The following is a 21812-nucleotide window of genomic DNA, read 5'->3' on the forward strand; positions in this document are numbered from 1 at the left end:
AGGCTATTTCAATGGCATTCGTCCAAGACAAGTGGAGTTTACTGGCCAGCTAAATAACAGACATATAGCATATTCCTTCTGTAAATGGGGTGTGGTTGGTTGGTCGCACACAGGAATGAGTAGGAAAGTTGGCAGTGTTAAAAGGTCATGTCAGTCCAGTCGCTGTATAGTTCTTATACCATAAGAAGCGCACACCTCTCTCTCATCATCTGATTAGGTAAAAAATAACGGGTGCGGCGCACTGTGCCGCGAGCTTGATCCATTTGATCCAGTTGCCACTGTGCCTGCTATGTTATTTGTTATATGATGGTTGCAGTCACGCGTAATTGCGCATGACACACGCGTGCCACACATGTCTATTTGATTAATATTATGATGATAATGATTATAATGCAATACACATGGGACGTTATACAAGCATTATATGATTTCGTTTTGATATTATTTCAACGGGGCATCATTCGAGAAGGCTTTCTGTCCGTCAGTCATGCACTGTTTGTCTTTATAATAATGATATGAATAATTATGAATAATAATAACCATCTTATTGACTATATGCGCGGACAGACAGACACAGAGATGCGTGTCGAAATGGCGGGACTCATGAAAAAAAAATAAAGTGCCATGCTGCCAGTCCGACACTGTCGGAATGGCAGGTCGTTTATGGAAATGGGAAAGTACCACCACTCCGACAATTAGAAGTCAATGTCGGAGTGGGGGGATGTCGAAATGGAAGGCTGTTCCCGACAAATACATATCATTTTGGGTGGTCCTTGACATGGAAAGGTTTTGAGCACCACTGATATAGCAACATACGTTGTTATTTTTAACTGTAAGAGATTTAGAAGACATTTGTAGAATTCCCAGAAGCAAAGATTTGAGTTACAAATGTTTGCTTTAAAAATATATATATATTCAAAGATTTGCTAATTTTTTTTACGATTGTAAACAAAATAGCCAAAGAAATCTTAAAATGACATTGATGCTTCCCCGGTCTTAATGGGTTAAATAGAATTTCATAACTGAATGTTTAAAAGTAATGAGGACAAAATATTCAATATGCAACATAGTCCCTGTTACCTGAGTTGTGACATGTATGGTAGACACTGAAGGAAGATCCTCACTTCACTCTGTTCATCTGACCAGCCTCTCAGCTCTACTGGTTTCTTCTCTGGTTGGAGTTTCAGCACATCTAGGAGGAGGGAGACCTTTCTCTCTGAGAGGTCTATGGACAAGACTGTTTGAGCTGCCACGTAAAGTGGTTGTAATGCTGGAAGAACACTCTTGCGTGTTTGAGTCTCATAGTCTTTGACATAGGAGGACAGGTCTAGAAGGAAGTCCCATTTGTGATGCCAATATTCAGACAGTGAAAACACTTCCTCTATTGTTTGTGTAATTAACGTCTCATGGAGAGCTGCTTGCACACACAGATTCATCACAAATCTGTGCCCTGTTTTTTTCTGAGAAGAAAACCTGTAGATTATGAAAAATAAGATAAATCAAGATTAAAAACTTGATCCATGAACGTAAAACATTATTTGTGTAGACAAGCCAAAAAAGGAATGACAGAGTTAAAAACAACAAAATGCCACTTTGACAACATTTTGTTCAAACTGAATTGCAAATAAATCATCAAGAACTAATTCAGCATGTTATTAGCAAAATACAGAATTATTAATATTTTGTTAGGTGCATGCTGCTATATTGAAATAATCTTTCAAGAGAAAGCAATCAATGCTCTTATACTGTAAAGTTTAAGATCCTTTCTATGAGATGGGCTATTTAAAATGTTTTGTTTTTTTTAGAAAGCCATGTCTGTAAATAACTATAAATATAACTCCTTAATTTAACTCATACTTTAAACAATTGTCATACAGCTTTGTCAGTTACAGTAATTTCTAAAGGTAATGTATTTCAATTTAAACATAATATGGTAACATATACAACATACAACATAATCCCAGTTACCTGAGCTTTGAGATGTAGGGTAGACACTGAAGGAAGATCCTCACTTCACTCTCTTCATCTGACCAGCCTCTCAGCTCCACTGGTTTCTTCTCTGGTTGGAGTTTCAGCACCTCTAGGAGGAGGGAGACCTTTCTCTCTGAGAGGTCTATGGACCAGACTCTACAAGTCTCCAGGAAAACTGGTTGCAATGCTGGAAAAACACTCTTGTGTGTTTGAGTCTCATAATCTTTGACATAGGAGTACAGGTCTAGAAGGAAGTCCCATTTGTGAAGCCAATATTCAGACAGTGAAAACACTTCCTCTATTGTTTGTGTGTTCAACCTCTCACGGAGAGCTGCCTGCACACACAGATTCATCAGAAATCTGTGTCCTGATTGATTCTGAGAAGTAAACCTGTAGAGTATGAAAAAATAAGAGGAATAACATTCCTACAAAACTGCTCATGAACCTAAAACTCTGTTTATACAAAATAAAATGTAATGTGTATAGCTAACATTATATTTGAACTCTAAATTACTCTTTAATGCATAGACATTGATACAAAATGAATACTAATACTAAAGGTCTTTTTAGGAGAAAACTATTCATGATTCAAGAATGGGCAAAACGTTGGAAAATGTTAATTCCTGTCATGCCCAACTTAACAAATTAACATTCATGTTCATTATACAAATACACATTTGTGAGAGCTACAGTAACCTTCTTTAACCCATTAAGACCGGGAAAGAATCTGTGTCATTTTTAGATTTCTTTAGCTATTCAAAAATAGCAGATCTACAAGCTCATAGTGCGGCACTTTTTTAATCATGAAAATGTGTGCAAATCTCTGAATATATATTTTTAAAGCCACAGTTTTTAACTCTGATCTGTGGTTCTGGGGGGGTCAATGGCCAATGGCCAAAGAAATCTTAAAATGACACTGCCGCTTCCCCGGTCTTAATGGGTTAAATAGAATTTCATAATTGAATGTTTAAAAGTAATGAGGACAAAATATTCAATATGCCACATAGTCCCTGTTACCTGAGTTGTGACATGTATGGTAGACACTGAAGGAAGATCCTCACTTCACTCTGTTCATCTGACCAGCCTCTCAGCTCTACTGGTTTCTTCTCTGGTTGGAGTTTCAGCACCTCTAGGAGGAGGGAGACCTTTCTCTCTGAGAGGTCTATGGACCAGACTGTAGGAGCTGCCAGGTAAAGTGGTTGTAATGCTGGAAGAACACTCTTGTGTGTTTGAGTCTCATAGTCTTTGACATAGGAGTACAGGTCTAGAAGGAAGTCCCATTTGTGAAGCCAATATTCAGACAGTGAAAACACTTCCTCTATTGTTTGTGTAATTAACGTCTCATGGAGAGCTGCTTGCACACACAGATTCATCACAAATCTGTGCCCTGTTTTTTTCTGAGAAGTAAACCTGTAGATTGTTATAAAGGAGGAATCAACATTAAAAACTTGATCCATGAACCTATAGAACACAATTTCACGAGCCAAAAAAGATAATGATGTAGCTAAGAATATCCAAATAACACTTTAACTAGATCTGATCAAAACCGAACTCTAAATCACCCATTATGAACTATGTTGGCATGTTATTAGCAACAAACAGAATTATTAGCATTGTGTTAGCTGAATTAATATTTCAAGTAAAAAACAATCAGTGCTTTTACACTGGAAACTTTAAGATTCTCTTTGAGATGGGCTTTGACTTTTTTCCCTTCCTTTTTTAAAAGCCTTGTCTGTAAATAACTATAACTCCTTAATTTGACTCATACTTGAACAAATTGTATTGTTTACAGTTTTTATACAACTTTTGACTAATAGTCATCTTTCAATAGAATTGTGTTCCTTTCAATTTAAATGTAATTGAGTAAATATATACAATATACAACAAAATCCCAGTTACCCGAGTTGTGAGATGTACTGTAGACACTGAAGAAAAATCTTGACTTCATTCTCTTCATCTGACCAGCCTCTCAGCTCTACTGGTTTCTTCTCTGGTTGGAGTTTCAAGCATTCTAGGAGGACAGAGGCCTTTCTCTCTGAAAGGTCTATGGACCAGACTGTAGGAGCTGCCAGGTAAAGTGGTTGCAACGCTGGAAGAACACTCTTGCTTGTTTGAGTCTCATAGTCTTTGACATAGGAGTATAGGTCTAGAAGAAAGTCCCATTTGTCAAGCCAATATTCAGAGAGTGAAAAGACTTCCTCTATTGTTTGCGTGTTGAACCTCTCACGGAGAGCTGCTTGCACACACAGATTCATCAGAAATCTGTGTCCTGTTTGATTCTGAGAAGTAAACCTGTAGATTAAGTAGAAAAAAGAGGAATCAACATGAAGTAAAAAAATAAAAAAGGCAATCATTTTTTGCTAAAAATACAAAAATTCAATCAGGAACTAGATTTGTTCAATCAAATCTGACTCTTTAATATACGTATAGGGCATGATACGAGGTAGTGTCATGGAAATTGTGAATAATCATTTAAGAGTATGTGTGTGCTGTCAGTGTGTAGTTATTTTGGAAAATGTATTCTAGTGCTGTACACTTTTTGTTATCTCAGCCAGGCCGGAAGGGCCGGGAGGCGGAGATTTTGTTCTTGCCACTGTCCGTCTATCCATCGCTAATCTCAGCAATCGCTAAACCAATCAGCATGAACCTTTGCATGCACACTCCCAGTTAGCCCCATTTATAACCTCTCCCTCCGCTATGTAGCTCTGAGATGAGGTCCTACGTGGGTTGGTGCCGTTTGAGCAGGACATTTTCGATATTTTCCACTTTACATGATTCTTACCCCTTTCTGCACACTGTATCCAAAAAGTAAAGGTTTTCTGCAATGCTCTCAGATGTTTTAACTTTTAGCGCAAAAGAAAATCTATCAAACGGGTTGAAAAAAGCATTTAAATCGCATATTTACTCAGCCGGTTCCATAATATTCCTACTCTTATTCGTTTTGTTTATACCACCCGGAAGTATCATCCCTTTTGGCAGCGGTGCTGCCACCCCTGGTCGGATAATGAATAACATCTGGTTTCATCAGGTGGAAGATGCAATTCAACATCTGACGCCATTTCACGTTTTGGCCAATAACACCTGAAAGCGTAGGTATTGAAATACAATAATTTTAAGAAGACATTATGGAACTCTACAGCCGGGTCTCTAGAGGTTGCTTGTGGCTTAAATCTTAAAGTTTCCACTTTATTTGTCTGTACTCTCTGCACTCTGTTGAGTAGTGGTAGTGTAAGCATTGTCCCAGGAAAAGACCACAGCACTCTGCTTTTCTGATAAAAAAAACTCAGCAGTGAGTCATGTTTACACTAGTATCATCCAGAGATCACATTCTCAGAGTGATTCATGTATTTTCTGATTGTATTCCCTCTTATGATTGGTTGGTCACGCATAGCAAAGTTATAGCAGATACTTTCTCTTGTTCTCTCTTCACGTTTCTTCTATCCTGTATGTGCTGCACAGTCGCTCTTGCATTAAGAAAGAAAACTGTCTCTCTTTGTATTATAATTCTTTACTAGGTGCAAATGTTTAGACTTGGGACTGACCGTGACTACAAAGTAAAATCCTGAGTGTAAATTAAACCCTGAGAGTGTACACATGTAGTCACACGTACCCTTACGGGTCTAATTGGTTACATTTGTAATTCTCAGAGTTAAATTGTAAGACCTTTATAATACCAAGTTGCCAAACTGTCAAATATTACGTAAGAAAAAGGCAAACTTTGTGAAAATAGCCAATCTACAAGCTCGGCTATTTTCACAATATGTATCTGTGGAACCGAGTGCAGCTTCAAGTCAAGTGCATTAATCATTCCTCATTATCTTTAGAAAAGGCAGACAGCTTTTATAATATGTAGACACATATGAATGAAATAATTAAAAACATTAACCTGAGTTGTGAGATGTAGGGTAGACACTGAAGGATGATCCTCACTTCACTCTCCTCATCTGACCAGCCTGTCAGCTCTACAGGTTTCTTCACTTGTTGGAGTTTCAGCACCTCTAGGAGGACAGAGGCCTTTGTCTCAGAGAGGTCTATGTACCAGACTGCTGGAAGTGACTGGTAAACTGGTTGCAATGCCGGAAGAACACTTCTGCTTGTTTGAGTTTCATAGTTGTTCACATAGGAGTACAGGTCCAGTAATACATCACATTGATGCTTCTTGTTTTCCCCCAAAAGGGGGAATGTTCTGTAATTACACACAGAAGACAACAATTCCAGAATATTTTTTCCCGTTTCTTCTTCTCTTTCTGCTGCTTCAGAGATGAGCTTCCCCAGGAACGTGGATGGTTCTTGACCAGCAACACTGAAACAGTTTAAATGAAAACCAACATGAAACATTGATCTCCGTATCATAAACAGAACCAAACAACGATGGACACTGTATCCATCAGATTTGAGGTTAAACAGCCAATGGAAAATGTAGGAATCAGAAAACATGTCGTGCTGTCAGGTGCAAAACCTTGTATATACAAAACTGTCACTTAAATTAAAGGAAAAAGGAACCCGTGTTCCAATGGATTTAATGTAGTTATTATTTATTCAAAAGCTCTTGTTAACACTTTTCATTGATTCAATATATACAACCCAGAGAAACACATAGAAGTTAAAGCACTTGAACTTAAAAAATCACACCCAGTGTGAAGTGGGCGTTGTGTGGTCATCACAACATGACTCACTTTTAAAAAAGGATAAATTTCCTTTTTTAAAGTCCATACTGCTATTCATAGGGCTGCACATGTGTCATGTGTTTCGCTAGCCAATCACAGTCCTGAATTTGCAAAGTCAGCCAATCACATTACAGTAAGTGGTGATGACACTAGCTGTAATGTGATTGGCTGACTTTGCAAAAGTATCGATTTGCATTAACAATGGCAGGGTTAGGGGGTATACAAATCTTTTGGTCGGTGTCCAAAACTCACTTATAGGGGGCGGCTACACCGCCCCAAAGATCACACCCAGTGTGAAGTGGGCGGTGTGTGGTCATCACAACATGACTCACTTAAACAAAAAGGATCAATAACTTTTTTTAAAGTCCATACTGCTATTCATAGGGCTGCACATGTGTCATGTGTTTCGCTAGCCAATCACAGTCCTGAATTTGCAAAGTCAGCCAATCACGTTACAGTTAGTGGTGATGACACTAGCTGTAATGTGATTGGCTGACTTTGCAAAAGTATCGATTTGCATGGAAGGGTTAGGGGTATACAATGCGTTGTAGACTATTGGCCAATCACGGTGCAGGATTGGTCAGTGTCCAAAACTCACTTATAGGGGGCGGCTACACCGCCCCAAAAAAAAGAAAAAATCACACCCAGTGTGAAGTGGGCGGTGTGTGGTCATCACACATTGAAATACAATAATTTTAAGAAGACATTATGGAACTCTACAGCCGGGTCTCTAGAGGTTGCTTGTGGCTTAAATCTTAAAGTTTCCACTTTATTTGTCTGTACTCTCTGCACTCTGTTGAGTAGTGGTAGTGTAAGCATTGTCCCAGGAAAAGACCACAGCACTCTGCTTTTCTGATAAAAAAAACTCAGCAGTGAGTCATGTTTACACTAGTATCATCCAGAGATCACATTCTCAGAGTGATTCATGTATTTTCTGATTGTATTCCCTCTTATGATTGGTTGGTCACGCATAGCAAAGTTATAGCAGATACTTTCTCTTGTTCTCTCTTCACGTTTCTTCTATCCTGTATGTGCTGCACAGTCGCTCTTGCATTAAGAAAGAAAACTGTCTCTCTTTGTATTATAATTCTTTACTAGGTGCAAATGTTTAGACTTGGGACTGACCGTGACTACGAAGTAAAATCCTGAGTGTAAATTAAACCCTGAGAGTGTACACATGTAGTCACACGTACCCTTACGGGTCTAATTGGTTACATTTGTAATTCTCAGAGTTAAATTGTAAGACTTTTATAATACCAAGTTGCCAAACTGTCAAATATTACGTAAGAAAAAAGCAAACTTTGTGAAAATAGCCAATCTACAAGCTCGGCTATTTTCACAATATGTATCTGTGGAACCGAGTGCAGCTTCAAGTCAAGTGCATTAATCATTCCTCATTATCTTTAGAAAAGGCAGACAGCTTTTATAATATGTAGACACATATGAATGAAATAATAAAAAACATTAACCTGAGTTGTGAGATGTAGGGTAGACACTGAAGGATGATCCTCACTTCACTCTCCTCATCTGACCAGCCTGTCAGCTCTACAGGTTTCTTCACTTGTTGGAGTTTCAGCACCTCTAGGAGGACAGAGGCCTTTCTCTCAGAGAGGTCTATGTACCAGACTGCTGGAAGTGACTGGTAAACTGGTTGCAATGCCGGAAGAACACTTCTGCTTGTTTGAGTTTCATAGTTGTTCACATAGGAGTACAGGTCCAGTAGTACATCACATTGATGCTTCTTGTTTTCCCCCAAAAGGGGGAATGTTCTGTAATTACACACAGAAGACAACAATTCCAGAATATTTTTTCCCGTTTCTTCTTCTCTTTCTGCTGCTTCAGAGATGAGCTTCCCCAGGAACGTGGATGGTTCTTGACCAGCAACACTGAAACAGTTTAAATGAAAACCAACATGAAACATTGATCTCCGTATCATAAACAGAACCAAACAACGATGGACACTGTATCCATCAGATTTGAGGTTAAACAGCCAATGGAAAATGTAGGAATCAGAAAACATGTCGTGCTGTCAGGTGCAAAACCTTGTATATACAAAACTGTCACTTAAATTAAAGGAAAAAGGAACCCGTGTTCCAATGGATTTAATGTAGTTATTATTTATTCAAAAGCTCTTGTTAACACTTTTCATTGATTCAATATATACAACCCAGAGAAACACATAGAAGTTAAAGCACTTGAACTTAAAAAATCACACCCAGTGTGAAGTGGGCGTTGTGTGGTCATCACAACATGACTCACTTTTAAAAAAGGATAAATTTCCTTTTTTAAAGTCCATACTGCTATTCATAGGGCTGCACATGTGTCATGTGTTTCGCTAGCCAATCACAGTCCTGAATTTGCAAAGTCAGCCAATCACATTACAGTAAGTGGTGATGACACTAGCTGTAATGTGATTGGCTGACTTTGCAAAAGTATCGATTTGCATTAACAATGGCAGGGTTAGGGGGTATACAAATCTTTTGGTCGGTGTCCAAAACTCACTTATAGGGGGCGGCTACACCGCCCCAAAAATCACACCCAGTGTGAAGTGGGCGGTGTGTGGTCATCACAACATGACTCACTTAAAAAAAAAAGGATCAATAACTTTTTTTAAAGTCCATACTGCTATTCATAGGGCTGCACATGTGTCATGTGTTTCGCTAGCCAATCACAGTCCTGAATTTGCAAAGTCAGCCAATCACGTTACAGTTAGTGGTGATGACACTAGCTGTAATGTGATTGGCTGACTTTGCAAAAGTATCGATTTGCATGGAAGGGTTAGGGGTATACAATGCGTTGTAGACTATTGGCCAATCACGGTGCAGGATTGGTCAGTGTCCAAAACTCACTTATAGGGGGCGGCTACACCGCCCCAAAAAAAAAGAAAAAATCACACCCAGTGTGAAGTGGGCGGTGTGTGGTCATCACATGACTCACTTAAAAAAAAAGATAAATGTGTTTCTTTTAAAGATGGAGTGCCATGATATTTTTCAACCCTAAAACCTGATCATAAGGTATTATTATTATGTAAGGATTTTTTTCAAAAAAAAAAAAAGTGTACAGATATTGTTAAAAAAAATGTTTTTATGTGGACACGCCTCCAGTTCATTAAGTATGCCTGGTTCTCACCTTAGCACCTCCTCCACCACCTTAGCACCACCCACCTGTCCTAGTCCCTCCTCCTCCTCATGCCCACACCTGTTGTGTTATGATAATGAGGGGGAGGGTATGTTTTTTGGGGGCTCTGTGATGTCACTCTGCCCCTGTTTTTGGATTGGCACGTTTGACTCTCAAGGTTTCAGCATCCAGGAAAAAACTCCAAATAGTCAGAGAAGACATGAAACACCATAAAACCACCAGCGGGGGCCTTAATGAAGTTCTATCAACCTCATAGACACATGAAAAACAGAAAAAGTGCAAAACCATGGCACCACCTCTTTAAGTGCATAGTCCTATTTATAGGGCTATGCACATGTGTCATGTGTTTCGCTAGCCAATCACAGTCATGAATAGAGTCAGCCAATCACATTGAAGCTAGTGGTCATCACAGTGATGGAAGCTCACTTAAAGAAAAGTATAGATTTGCATTGAATGTGTAGGGGTTAGGGGTGTACAATGGGTGGCCAATCACGGTGCAGGGTTAGGGGGGTACAATGGTGGCCAATCACAGTGCAGCGAATGTCGATGTCCAAACCTCACATTTAGGGGCGGTTACACCGCCCAAAAATAACAACAACACATAAGCAGATCTACAGGCTCACAATGCGTTGCATCTTTAATATGGCCACGCCATTTATTTCTAAATATATTTTGATATATGGAGATACAAAATTTGTAAATATGTGGCTTAAATCTTAATGTTTCAACTTTAAAGTATTTGTCTCTGCACTCTGTTGACTAGTGGTAGTGTAAGCATTGTCCCAGGAAAAGACCACAGCACTCTGCTTTTCTGATAAAAACTCAGCAGTGACTCATGTTTACACTAGTATCATCCCGAGATCACATATTATCTGAGTGATTCATGTATTTTCTGATGTATTCCCTCTTATGATTGGTTGGTCACGCATAGCAAAATTATAGCGGGTGCAATACGTTAGCGCAGTGCTCCGACATTAAACAGTAAACCCGAACCAAACCCGCACCCTAACCCTAACCGCACGCGGATGCCACATAGTCGGAGAAAAGGTCTGTCGGATTAACGCATGCCTCCCATTATAGCAGATACTGTCTCTTGTTCTCTCTGCACTTTGCTTCTATCCTGGATATGCTGCACAGTCGCTCTTGCATTTAAGAAAGAAAACTGTCTCTCTTTGTATTATAATTCTTTACTAGGTGCACACGTGTAGATTTGGGACTGACCGTGACTATAAAGTAAAATCCTGAGTGTAAATCTAATCCTGAGTGTACACATGTAGCCACACGTATCCTTACGGGTCCATTTGGGTTGCATTTGTACATTCTCAGAGTTAAATTGTAAGACCTTTATAATACCAAGTTGCCAAATTGTCAAATTTGACATAAGAAACAGGCAAACTTTGTGAAAATAGCCAATCTACAAGCTCGGCTATTTTCACAATATGTATCTGTGGAATTGAGTGCAGCTTTAAGTCAAGTGCATAAATCATTCCTCATTATCTTTGGAAAAGGCAGTTAGCTTTTATAATATGTAGACAAATATTAATGAAATAATAAAAAGCATTAACCTGAGTTGTGATATGTAGGGTAGACACTGAAGGAAGATCCTCACTTCACTCTCTTCATCTGACCAGCCTCTCAGCTCTACTGGTTTCTTCTCTGGTTGGAGTTTCAAGCATTCTAGGAGAACAGTGGCCTTTCTCTCTGAGAGGTCTATGGACCAGACTGTAGGAGCTGACTGATAAACTGGTTGTAATGCTGGAAGAACACTCTTGCGTGTTTGAGTCTCATAGTCTTTGACATGGGAGTACAGGTCTAGAAGGAAGTCCCATTTGTCATGCCAGTATTCAGACAGTAAAAACACTTCCTCTATTGTTTGAGTGTTTAACCTCTCATGTAGAGCTGCTTGCACACACAGATTCATCAGAAATCCATGTCTTGATTGATTCTGAGAAGAAAACCTGTAGATTATGAAAAATAAGAGAAATCAAGATTAAAAACTTGATCCATGAACGTAAATTATTTGTTTATACAAGCCAAAAAAGGAATGACAGAGTTAAAAACAACAAAATGACACTTTGACAACATGTTGTTCAAACTGAATTGCAAATAAATCATCAAGAACTAAGTCAGCATGTTATTAGCAACATACAGAATGATTAATATTTTGTTAGGTGCATGCTGCTATATTGAAATAATCTTTCAAGAGAAAGCAATCAATGCTCTTATACTGTAAAGTTTAAGATCCTTTCTATGAGATGGGCTATTTAAAATGTATTCTTTTTTTTAGAAAGCCGTGTCTGTAATAATTTAACTCATACTTTAAACAATTGTCATACAGCTTTGTCAGTTACAGTAATCTCTAAATGGATTATTATTTTAATTTAAACATAATATGGTAACATATACAACATACAACATAATCCCAGTTACCTGAGCTTTGAGATGTAGGGTAGACACTGAAGGAAGATCCTCACTTCACTCTCTTTATCTGACCAGCCTCTCAGCTCTACTGGTTTCTTCTCTGGTTGGAGTTTCAGCACCTTAAGGAGGACAGACGCCTTTCTCTCTGAGAGGTCTATGGACCAGACTCTATAAGTCTCCAGGAAAACTGGTTGCAATGTTGGAAGAACATGCTTGTGTGTTTGAGTCTCATAGTCTTTGACATGGGAGTACAGGTCTAGAAGGAAGTCCCATTTGTGAAGCCAATATTCAGACAGTGAAAATACTTCCCCTATTGTTTGTGTGTTGAACCTCTCATGGAGAGCTGCTTGCACACACAGATTCATCAGAAATCTGTGTCCTGATTGATTCTGAGAAGTAAACCTGTAGAGTATGAAAAAATAAGAGGAATAGCATTCCTAAAAAACTGCTCATGAACCTAAAACTCTGTTTATACAAGTTAAAATGTAATGTGTAGCTAACATTATATTTGAACTCTAAATTACTCTTTAATGCATAGACATTGATACAAAATGAATACTAATACTAAAGGTCACTTCAGGAGAAAACTATTTATGATTCAACAACGGGCAAAACGTGGGAAAATGTTAATTCCTGTCATGCCCAAATTAACAAATTAACATTTGTGTTCATTATACAAATACACCTTTGTGAGAGCTACAGTAAACCTTAAGACCGGAAAAGAATCTGTCATTTTTAGATTTCATTGGCTATTCAAAAATAGCAGATATACAAGCTCATAGCACGGAACTCGGTGCCGCGCTATGAGCTTGTAGATCTGCTATTTTTTTAAATCGTGAAAATGTGTGCAAATCTCTGAATATATATGTTTTAAATATAATGGTGTAAACGTATGCAACATAATCCCAGTTACAGTACCTGAGGTTTGAGATGTAGGGTAGACACTGAAGGAAGCTCCTCACTTCACTCTCTTCATCTGACCAGCCTGTCAGCTCTACTGGTTTCTTCCCTGGTTGCAGTTTCAGCACCTCTAGGAGGAGGGAGACCTTTCTCTCTGAGAGGTCTATGGACCAGACTGTAGGAGCTGCCAGATAAACTGGTTGTAATGCTGGAAGAACACTTCTTCCTGTTTGAGTCTCATAGTTCTTCAAATAGGAGTACAGGTCCAGTAGAACATCACATTGATATGCCCTATCTTTCAAATTATCATGACAGTCAATGAAGAAGAATGTTTTGTAATTAAACACAGAAGACAACAATTCCAGAATCTTCTCTCCTGTTTCTCCTTCCCGTTCTGATGCTTGACAGATGAGCTTCCTCAGGAACTTGGATGGTTCTCGCCCAGCAACACTGCAACAGTTTAAATGAAAACCAACATGAAATATTCATCTTTTCATCATAAAAAGAACCAAACAATGATGGACACTGTATCCATCAGATTTTAGGTAACATTTTCAATGGTGGCAAATGAAGGAATAATCATACAATTTATTACTAAATATGTGTCTTAATGCTTAAACTTCATTTCTCTGTACGACTATACGTGGACTAGCGCTAGCATATAAGTAAAATCCTCCGCTCATGTCAAAACTGTTTAATTCTGAGAAGTAAACCTGTATAGAGTATGAAAAAATAAGAGGAATAACATTCCTACAAAAACTTCTCATGAACCCAAAACTGATTATACAAGTTAAAAATGTAATGTGCAGCTAAAAAATAATAAAATTATATTTGAATTCTAAATGACTCTTTAATGCATATTGCATAGACAATGATACAAAAATAAATACTGATACTAAAGGTAACTTTGGGAAAAAACTATGTATGATTTGAGAATTTTTATATCCTGTCAATCTATTTGGAGTGTAAATAACTCAGAAATGTTAATTCCTGTCATGCCTAAATGAACATTCATGTTCATTATTGAAATATACGCTTGTGAGTGCTATATTGACCTTCTTTAAATAGAATTTAACAATTGAATGTTTAAATGTAACGAGGAACACATAATCCCAATTACCTAAGTTGTGAGATGTAGGGTAGACACTGAAGGAAGATCTTCACTTCACTCTCATCATCTGACCAGCCTGTCAGCTCTACTGGTTTCTTCTCTTGTTGGAGTTTCAGCACCTCTAGGAGGAGGGAGACCTTTCTCTCTGAGAGGTCTATGGACCAGACTGCAGGAGCAGCCAGATAAAGTGATTGTAATGCTGGAAGAAGACTTCCGCCTGTTTGAGTCTCATAGTCTTTGACATGGGAATACAGGTCTAGAAGAAAGTCCCATTTGTGATGCCAATATTCAGATGATGAAAACACTTCATCTATTGTTTGTGTGTTCAACCTCTCATGGAGAGCTGCTTGCACACACAAATTCATCAGAAAGCTGTGTCCTGTTTGATTCTGAGAAGTAAACCTGTAGATTAATATGAAAGAAATAAGAGGATTCAAAATTGCAAACGTATTTTAAAAAAAAAGGTAATGCGAAGCTAAATCCACTCAAATAACTTTTACTAAAACTGAACTGTAAATCATTCATTAAGATCTAGAAAAGCAAGTAATAGCAACATATTGATACATTAGCTGCATGCGGATGAATTAACATATTCTTTGAAGAGAAAACAGTTCTCATCTGTTTATTTTGTGTGTATGTCTGTTTGATTTTAGGAGAAAGAACATACTTAAAAGGAAAATGTATATTTGTATCCTGTGCTTCTCAATACAAATATTTGAAACAGAAAAGGGTGCTTTTATCAATGAAATTGGCTTTATTTTTTAGAAAGACAGCACTGTAAAGTATTATTTAATTTAACTTAAATGTTTTTGTTAACAAAATACACCTTTATTAGACTTTTACTAATTCAATTACTGACATTTCAAATGTAATGAGGTATAGCTATTCAGCATGCAACATAATCCCAGTTACCTGAGTTGTGAGATGTATGGTAGACACTGAAGGAAGATCTTCACGTCACTCACTTCATCTGACCAGCCTGTCAGCTCTACTGGTTTCTTCTCTTGTTGGAGTTTCAGCACCTCTAGTAGGAGGGAGACCTTTCTCTTTGAGAGGTCTATTGACCAGACTGCTGGAAGTGACTGGTAAATTGGTTGTAATGCTGGAAGAACACTTCTGTCTGTTAGCGTCTCATGGTTCTTCACATATGAGTACAGTTTCAGTAGTACCTGACATTGATACTCCCTGTATAACCAAGGATCGATCCCATCACGCCAGTCAACGTGGGGGAATGTTTTGTAATTGCACACAGAAGACATCAATTCCAGCATCTTTTCTCCTGTTTCTTCTTCCTGTTCTGCTGCTTCACAGAAGAGCTTACCCAGGAAATTGGTTTGTTTTAACAGTCCTCGGGTAGGGAAACTGCAACAGTTCAAATTAATTAAATATTGATCCCTGCATCATAAACATCACACAATATTGGACAATGTAGTCATAAGATTTTAGGTGAAAGAGTCAATAGAAAATGTAGGTTTAAGAGGTATTCAACTCAATGATTTGAAGACACAGGACCCCAATGGAAACAAGCCATAGTGCTTTCTTAGTGCTTTCTTGGGTTTAATCCTTATAGCATCCTTTTGTATAACTGTTAGTACTTTCTGTGCTTTTTTTGGAAACTGTTAATGAATCAATCAATCAATCAATCAATCAATCAAAAACAGGTATACTATTATAGAAATATTAATAATAATAATATTCCATTCAGGTGAAGTTAAAGATCATTTATTAGCAAGATTTCAGCAGAGCAAACAGCATACAGATCATGAGAAGCAGGGCTCCGGCCCTGCTCCAGCAGCCCCTCGGGGCACAAGCCTCCTGAACCTCATCTAACACAGTTCTTCATACTCCACATTGTACCAAAGATGCTATTCTAAATGGTTATATAAGGTATGTACTCAAAATAAGAGCGACACAAACATAGATCCACAAATACAAATAGCTGACACAGTGAGAGTAGCATGGGGGAAACAGGTCAGCTGTTAGATTGACAGCTCTAACTGAGTTTGAATTAGCACATTTATGTGAAACCTTGCTTCATTGAGATAACCACCAAATACACAATATATATAGGCCTACATGTTGGCATTCTAAAATATCCATTACAATACTTATTCAGTATACAACATAATCCCAGTTACCTGAGCTTTGAGATGTAGGGTAGACACTGAAGGAAGATCCTCACTTCACTCTTTTCATCTGACCAGCCTCTCAGCTCTACTGGTTTCTTCTCTGGTTGGAGTTTCAAGCATTCTAGGAGTATAGAGGTCTTTCTCCCTGAGAGATCTATTGACCAGACTGTATGAGCTGGTGGTTTAAGTGGCTTCAGAAGATCAAACAGGATGTCATATTTCATATTGTAAACAGAGAACAACGACAGGAGTTCATTCACTGTACTCTGAAATACTTCCCTCTTATGAATTGCTGCCTCCAGGCACAAATCTAGTAACAGCCTCTTTTTTTCCCCCTCCTGTAGTCCAGGGAATTGTTCCTGAACCTGTGTGTCTGCACCTCTGGATGTGTCTCTGAACCTTAATTGTAGTGTTCAAAGAAATATGGGTCAAATCTCTGGTACTTTCTAGTAGGCCTATCACTGTTATCAAACAAGAAACCTATTTAATGATTATGTTGATGTTTCAAAGGTCAGCAATTCAAACAGCAAAGGGGGTGTTGTTCAATTTCATCAATTTAACTCATTAAGAAAATAAAAAAAACATCAACATGACACTAAATTACACACCTGAGTGTGTTTATTTGAGCCAGAGTTCCCAACAGGGTCCTTCTCAGTTCTGGACATGCACTGGTCTTCCTGTTCCAGAGGAGGCAGAGGTGAAGCCTCTCTGGACTGTTCTGCATGACCTCTACTGCTCTTTCAAACACTCTTTTACCACCACAGACTGGGAGGTGCAACTCATTTCCACCAAGGCCAAGTAAAACTCTGTAGTCCAACTTCTCCTCACTGAGGAGAAAAGCCTTCCAGAGCTGGCTTTGCAAAGTGTCACACCTGGAATAAAAGTGTTTTTTCCTAAAATGAGACCTTTCCGTATATAAAGTAATTAAACATGTTTTAACATTACAGTAGGTACATTTTTGTTGTTTAGTGATACAGTGACTGTAGTTGGATTCTGTACCAATTGTAAGATTTAAAAGCTCAGGATCTGAATCCATAAAAAAATAAATCAGCTCGTACAGATACATTCACAATGTGTGTTTATTAAAAAAGAATATATATATATATATATATATATATATATATATATATATATATATATAAAAATAGATTGAAAAAAGTGCACTCGTTTTCACCGACGGAGGCGCGCCGTCTGAAGGTGACTTGAGCCACGAGAGGCACCGTCGAGCGAGCTTAGGCGAGTCAGTCACCGTGCCAAACGTTGCAAAGTTACCTTCAGACAACTCTGTGCCGTCCGAATTATGTCCGATAGGGACAGAATCGTAAATCATCGCCCCCCCCCCCCCTAGTCTCGGTACCTCCGAGACGTCATTTATTTATTTTTTGAGGGGGGGAGGTGAACTCGAAAAAAACAAGCACTCCTTTTTCAATCTGACTGTAACATATACTATACACACACACACACACACACACACACACACACACACACACACACACACACACACACACACACACACACACACACACACACACACACACACACACACACACACACACACACACACACAGACAGACAGACAGACAGACAGACACACACACACACACAGAGTAAGAGAGAGAGAGAGAGATTCAAAATAAATGCTCACCCATCCAGTTGGATGTTTTTCAGGCATCCAAGTATCAATCTCAGTCCTTGTTCTGATACAGTGTCCGCAAGGTTTAGCTTTATTTTGCTCTCTTGGGACTGACTGATTACATAAGACAAAGCACAATAATGGTGAGGATCAAGATTCTCTTCACTCAAATCAAGGCAATAATCCAGTTTGTCCAGAAAGTGAAGACAAGCCTCAGTGGACTGAGATTCATACAAGCATTGGCATAAGAACAGTATGTTGCTGTCATCAGTGTCACTGTGGTCTTCAGTTAGTGGAGAAGAGAGAAACGTGTTTACCACGTCTTTGATGAAAGTCTTAGATATGTCCTTCACCTGCTGATCTGGAGACAGACATTTCAACTTGGCAAGATTTCTGTCGCTGCACAAACCACACAAGAAAGGGATCACATGTTTCATGTGTTTCATCTCTTCAGTGCAGCACTGTTGCAGAAGATCAGTTATATTGTCAGGATTCTTAAAACACCACAATGCTGCAAAAAACTCCTGCATGGTGTAGTGGAGAAATGCAGAGTGGGTTTCCCATACTGTAGGTTCAACTTGAACAGCAAGTGTTGTCAGGAAGGCTGAATGAACACCACGTTCTTTACAAGACAGGTCTGTTAAGTTCACAGATTTCCTGAGAGTTGCCTGAAAAGCAGCCATTGCCGAAGCAAATATTGTTTCACTGTAGTAGTCTCTGATATAGTCGTTTAGTTCAATTTTTTGTATTGCCTTGCCGCTGTGCTTTTGAATACACCCACGAAGAATGTTTATGTATATTTCACTTACAGTGCACAGTCCTTGAGGAGCCATAGTGTTCTTTAAAGAAAGGCAGGCAACCACCATCAGTGCATATACTGGGACATGGCAAAGACTGAACAACTCCAGGTTGTTCTCAAATGTGCTCAACTGCTCAGTGTTCAACATCTTAGCTAAATACACTCTGATGGACTTTGTGCTGAAGCCTTTCACCTCCACTCTGAGAGAAGCCCAGTCTGATAGGAAGTCTTCAGTTTCAACCTCTGGTCTGCATGTGATCACAATCTTTGCATAAGGAAGCAGGTCCTCTTCCACAAGTCTCTCTATCACTGAGGAAGAGAGAACTGTGAGTCCATCAAAAATGATGGTAACATTTTCAGAATACTTCTTTATGTCCGCCAGGACCTCTTCTTTTCCTTCATCTGGATCACAAAACATATTGAACAGAAGATCCTCCAAACTCATGTCCTTTGTGATTTTTCTCATATCAAAATAGAACATATAATCTAGGTCCTTGTTGTCGCTTCCTCCCCAGATTTTCAGCATTTCACATGCAGCTGTTGTCTTTCCAACTCCAGTCTTACCAACCAAGAGAATTTTGGTCTCACGTCTTTTGAGTAAGTCATCTACAGATATTTCCTGTTTATCCACAGGAATGTAGGTCTTCATCTTTTTAGGACGGGGTAGTTTGCATTTTTTTCTCTTCAATTTCTTTATTTTATATGGTGTATCGTCATGCCCATGCATGTCCAGTACCAGTGGTGTGTAAGAGAGATCCTTTGGTAGACATAGAAACTCTTTGCTTGGTTTCCACACATCTTCTGATAGTTTAAGAGCTTTTTTCTTTAACTTTGCCTGGTATCTGTGGCACGGTCTTGGACCTAAAATGAAAATAATCATAATTTGTAAATCATCTTTAAACTGACTGAACTTGAGACTATGGGTTCATATTTTAACACACCATCAACTCTATATTCACAATGCAAAACGTTATCAGTGTTCAATACTATTTGCTCTTTTTTTTTTTTTTACATACAGTACCTTTAGAATAGTTGAAATCCACATCCACATCATTTTTGAAAGAAAAGCAGCTGATCCAATGGTGTAGGTCGAAACTTTTCTTCTGAGTGGAGGTGGAGCCTTCTTCTTCGGATACAGGTCTCTCTAAAGTCCTATTCCTAGTTTCGTCAATTATCTTTAGCAATATATAAGAGGCTGCCTCCCCTTTTTGTGTGACCCAGTCTAGTATAGTTCTTGTTTTCTCAAAGTCATCTTTCTCTGTCTTTAATTCACTGACCGCATGATCAGTGAACACTCCTTGCTGATACAGATTCTCCACAATAACTGAAAGATTCTGTAATCCCCCCACGAGGCGGGTTCTGGCGTTGCTGATGTATTCCACAGCTGACTGACTTGTAGACGCCATGTCACTTTATTCTTAAAAATCTAGCCTTACTAACCTGGGTCTATAGGCCAGATAAATTACAATGTAGCTGGCATGTGTTTTAATAATGTTATCTGTCTGGATGCACATCCATTATCTTCTGTGTGATGTACGTAGTATTCTATGGCTGATTGAAGTTCAGATCCAGACCACAAACGTCTGCTGGTTGGTCAGGAACTGGAGGTTGAGTCTCTGTACAAAATAAATAAATATAATAATAATAAATAAAAAACAATATGCAGTGTCGCACGTGCGCGCGCACACACACACACACACACACACACACACACACACACACACACACACACACACACACACACACCTCTGAGTCAGTGTGGACTCACATACGGATTTACACTTTGTATATCGTCACTGTTGGGCAGAAAGTTTAAACCTTGTATCTTTTTATGTTTTTTCATGAAGCATAGATTGTCATAATGGCAGTGTTGTGAAAAATAGCAGATCTACAAGCTCACAATGCATCACATTGCGAGCTTGTAGATCTGCATTTTTGCTATAGAAATAAAATAAAATGTTTTTTCCTATAATGACATGCCCAAAACAGGGTGGTGCATTTGGGGCATTTTATAGCACTTTACAATGTGCATTACTGTACATTCACACATCAATGGCAGAGGAAACCATGCAAGACACCAATCTGCTCATCGGGAGCATTTAGTGGTTCAGTGTCTTGCTCAAGGACACTTTGACACTAAACACAGGGGGAGCCCAGGGTCTAACTAGGAACTTTTCAATTCCCAGGCGGCCGCTCTACCTCCTCTGCTACTGCTGCTCAGGCAGGAACACCAGGGAGAAATTTGTCATGTCTGTCTGTGGGTTTTATACTGAAGTTGAACCAATGAAAAGTATTAACAAGAACTAATACGTTGATTTATTGCTACTAGCGTGGATGATGTCTAGGATATATTATTGTATATTGTATGTCTTTAAATGTCACTATGAACTGAATACATAGGACCATAATGGAAACAAGTCCTCAGGACCTTTTTTTTGTTATCCTTTTAGCGTATGACTGTACCCGTAATGTTTGCATTTCTTTCTAATAACGTATTCAATCAATCACTCAAAGATTATTAAAAAAAGAGTAGAACTTATTTTGTGTCAATTTGTTGATATAAGGAAAAATATGTGCTTCTCGATAATTTGATTAACCTAAACAAGCAAAATTAAGTTGGTTATTGTAATGTGATGATGTTTTTGCACAAAGAACCCAAAGGGAAACAAGCCATAGTGCTTTCTTGGGTTTAAAATCCTCTTAACAGACCTTCTACAAGTTGGTTTCCATATACAGTATTTTCAGTTAATTGCCCAGCCCTAACAATGTTTACATTGTTTCCAATACAAAATTAAAGTGTACAGTATCCTATGTGTCTGGTATGTGTTCAGCAGTTGAGCAGTACACACTCCCTACAGGAGTTTTATCAAATTTAACTATTAGGGGAAAAAACACCATATGAACCTGAGGAAAACTCACAAATATGTCTACTGAAAAAGTCATGACTGAAACTATGTGCTTGTCAGTCTTAAAAATGCATTCAGTCCAAACCAGTGACTGTAAACAAGACTGTGTGTTGGGTCTGTGACGTCAGTGGTTACTC

At 38.6% G+C, this 21812-nt stretch overlaps 1 protein-coding gene across 1 annotated transcript in view; it reads right to left on the minus strand.

Moving 5' to 3' along the window:
* Window positions 1–19411, minus strand: part of LOC311038293 (uncharacterized protein) — a 54382-nt gene extending 34971 nt beyond the window's left edge. Inside the window, exons 1-12 of the mRNA XM_084047717.1 lie at window positions 17983–19411; window positions 16946–17209; window positions 16347–16736; window positions 13116–13547; window positions 12207–12599; window positions 11342–11734; window positions 8108–8524; window positions 5858–6274; window positions 3871–4263; window positions 2989–3381; window positions 1969–2361; window positions 1081–1473 (exon numbers count right to left, since the gene is read on the minus strand). Coding sequence (XP_083903843.1) covers window positions 1081–1473; window positions 1969–2361; window positions 2989–3381; window positions 3871–4263; window positions 5858–6274; window positions 8108–8524; window positions 11342–11734; window positions 12207–12599; window positions 13116–13547; window positions 16347–16736; window positions 16946–17209; window positions 17983–19295 — 5591 coding nt within the window. The 5' untranslated portion in view covers window positions 19296–19411. The remainder of the gene's footprint in view (window positions 1–1080; window positions 1474–1968; window positions 2362–2988; window positions 3382–3870; window positions 4264–5857; window positions 6275–8107; window positions 8525–11341; window positions 11735–12206; window positions 12600–13115; window positions 13548–16346; window positions 16737–16945; window positions 17210–17982) is intronic.
* Window positions 19412–21812: the final 2401 nt, after the last annotated feature.

The sequence above is a fragment of the Gymnoscopelus microlampas genome, assembly GCF_963454915.1.
Source record: "Gymnoscopelus microlampas genome assembly, chromosome: 21".
Taxonomy (NCBI): Eukaryota; Metazoa; Chordata; class Actinopteri; order Myctophiformes; family Myctophidae; genus Gymnoscopelus; species Gymnoscopelus microlampas.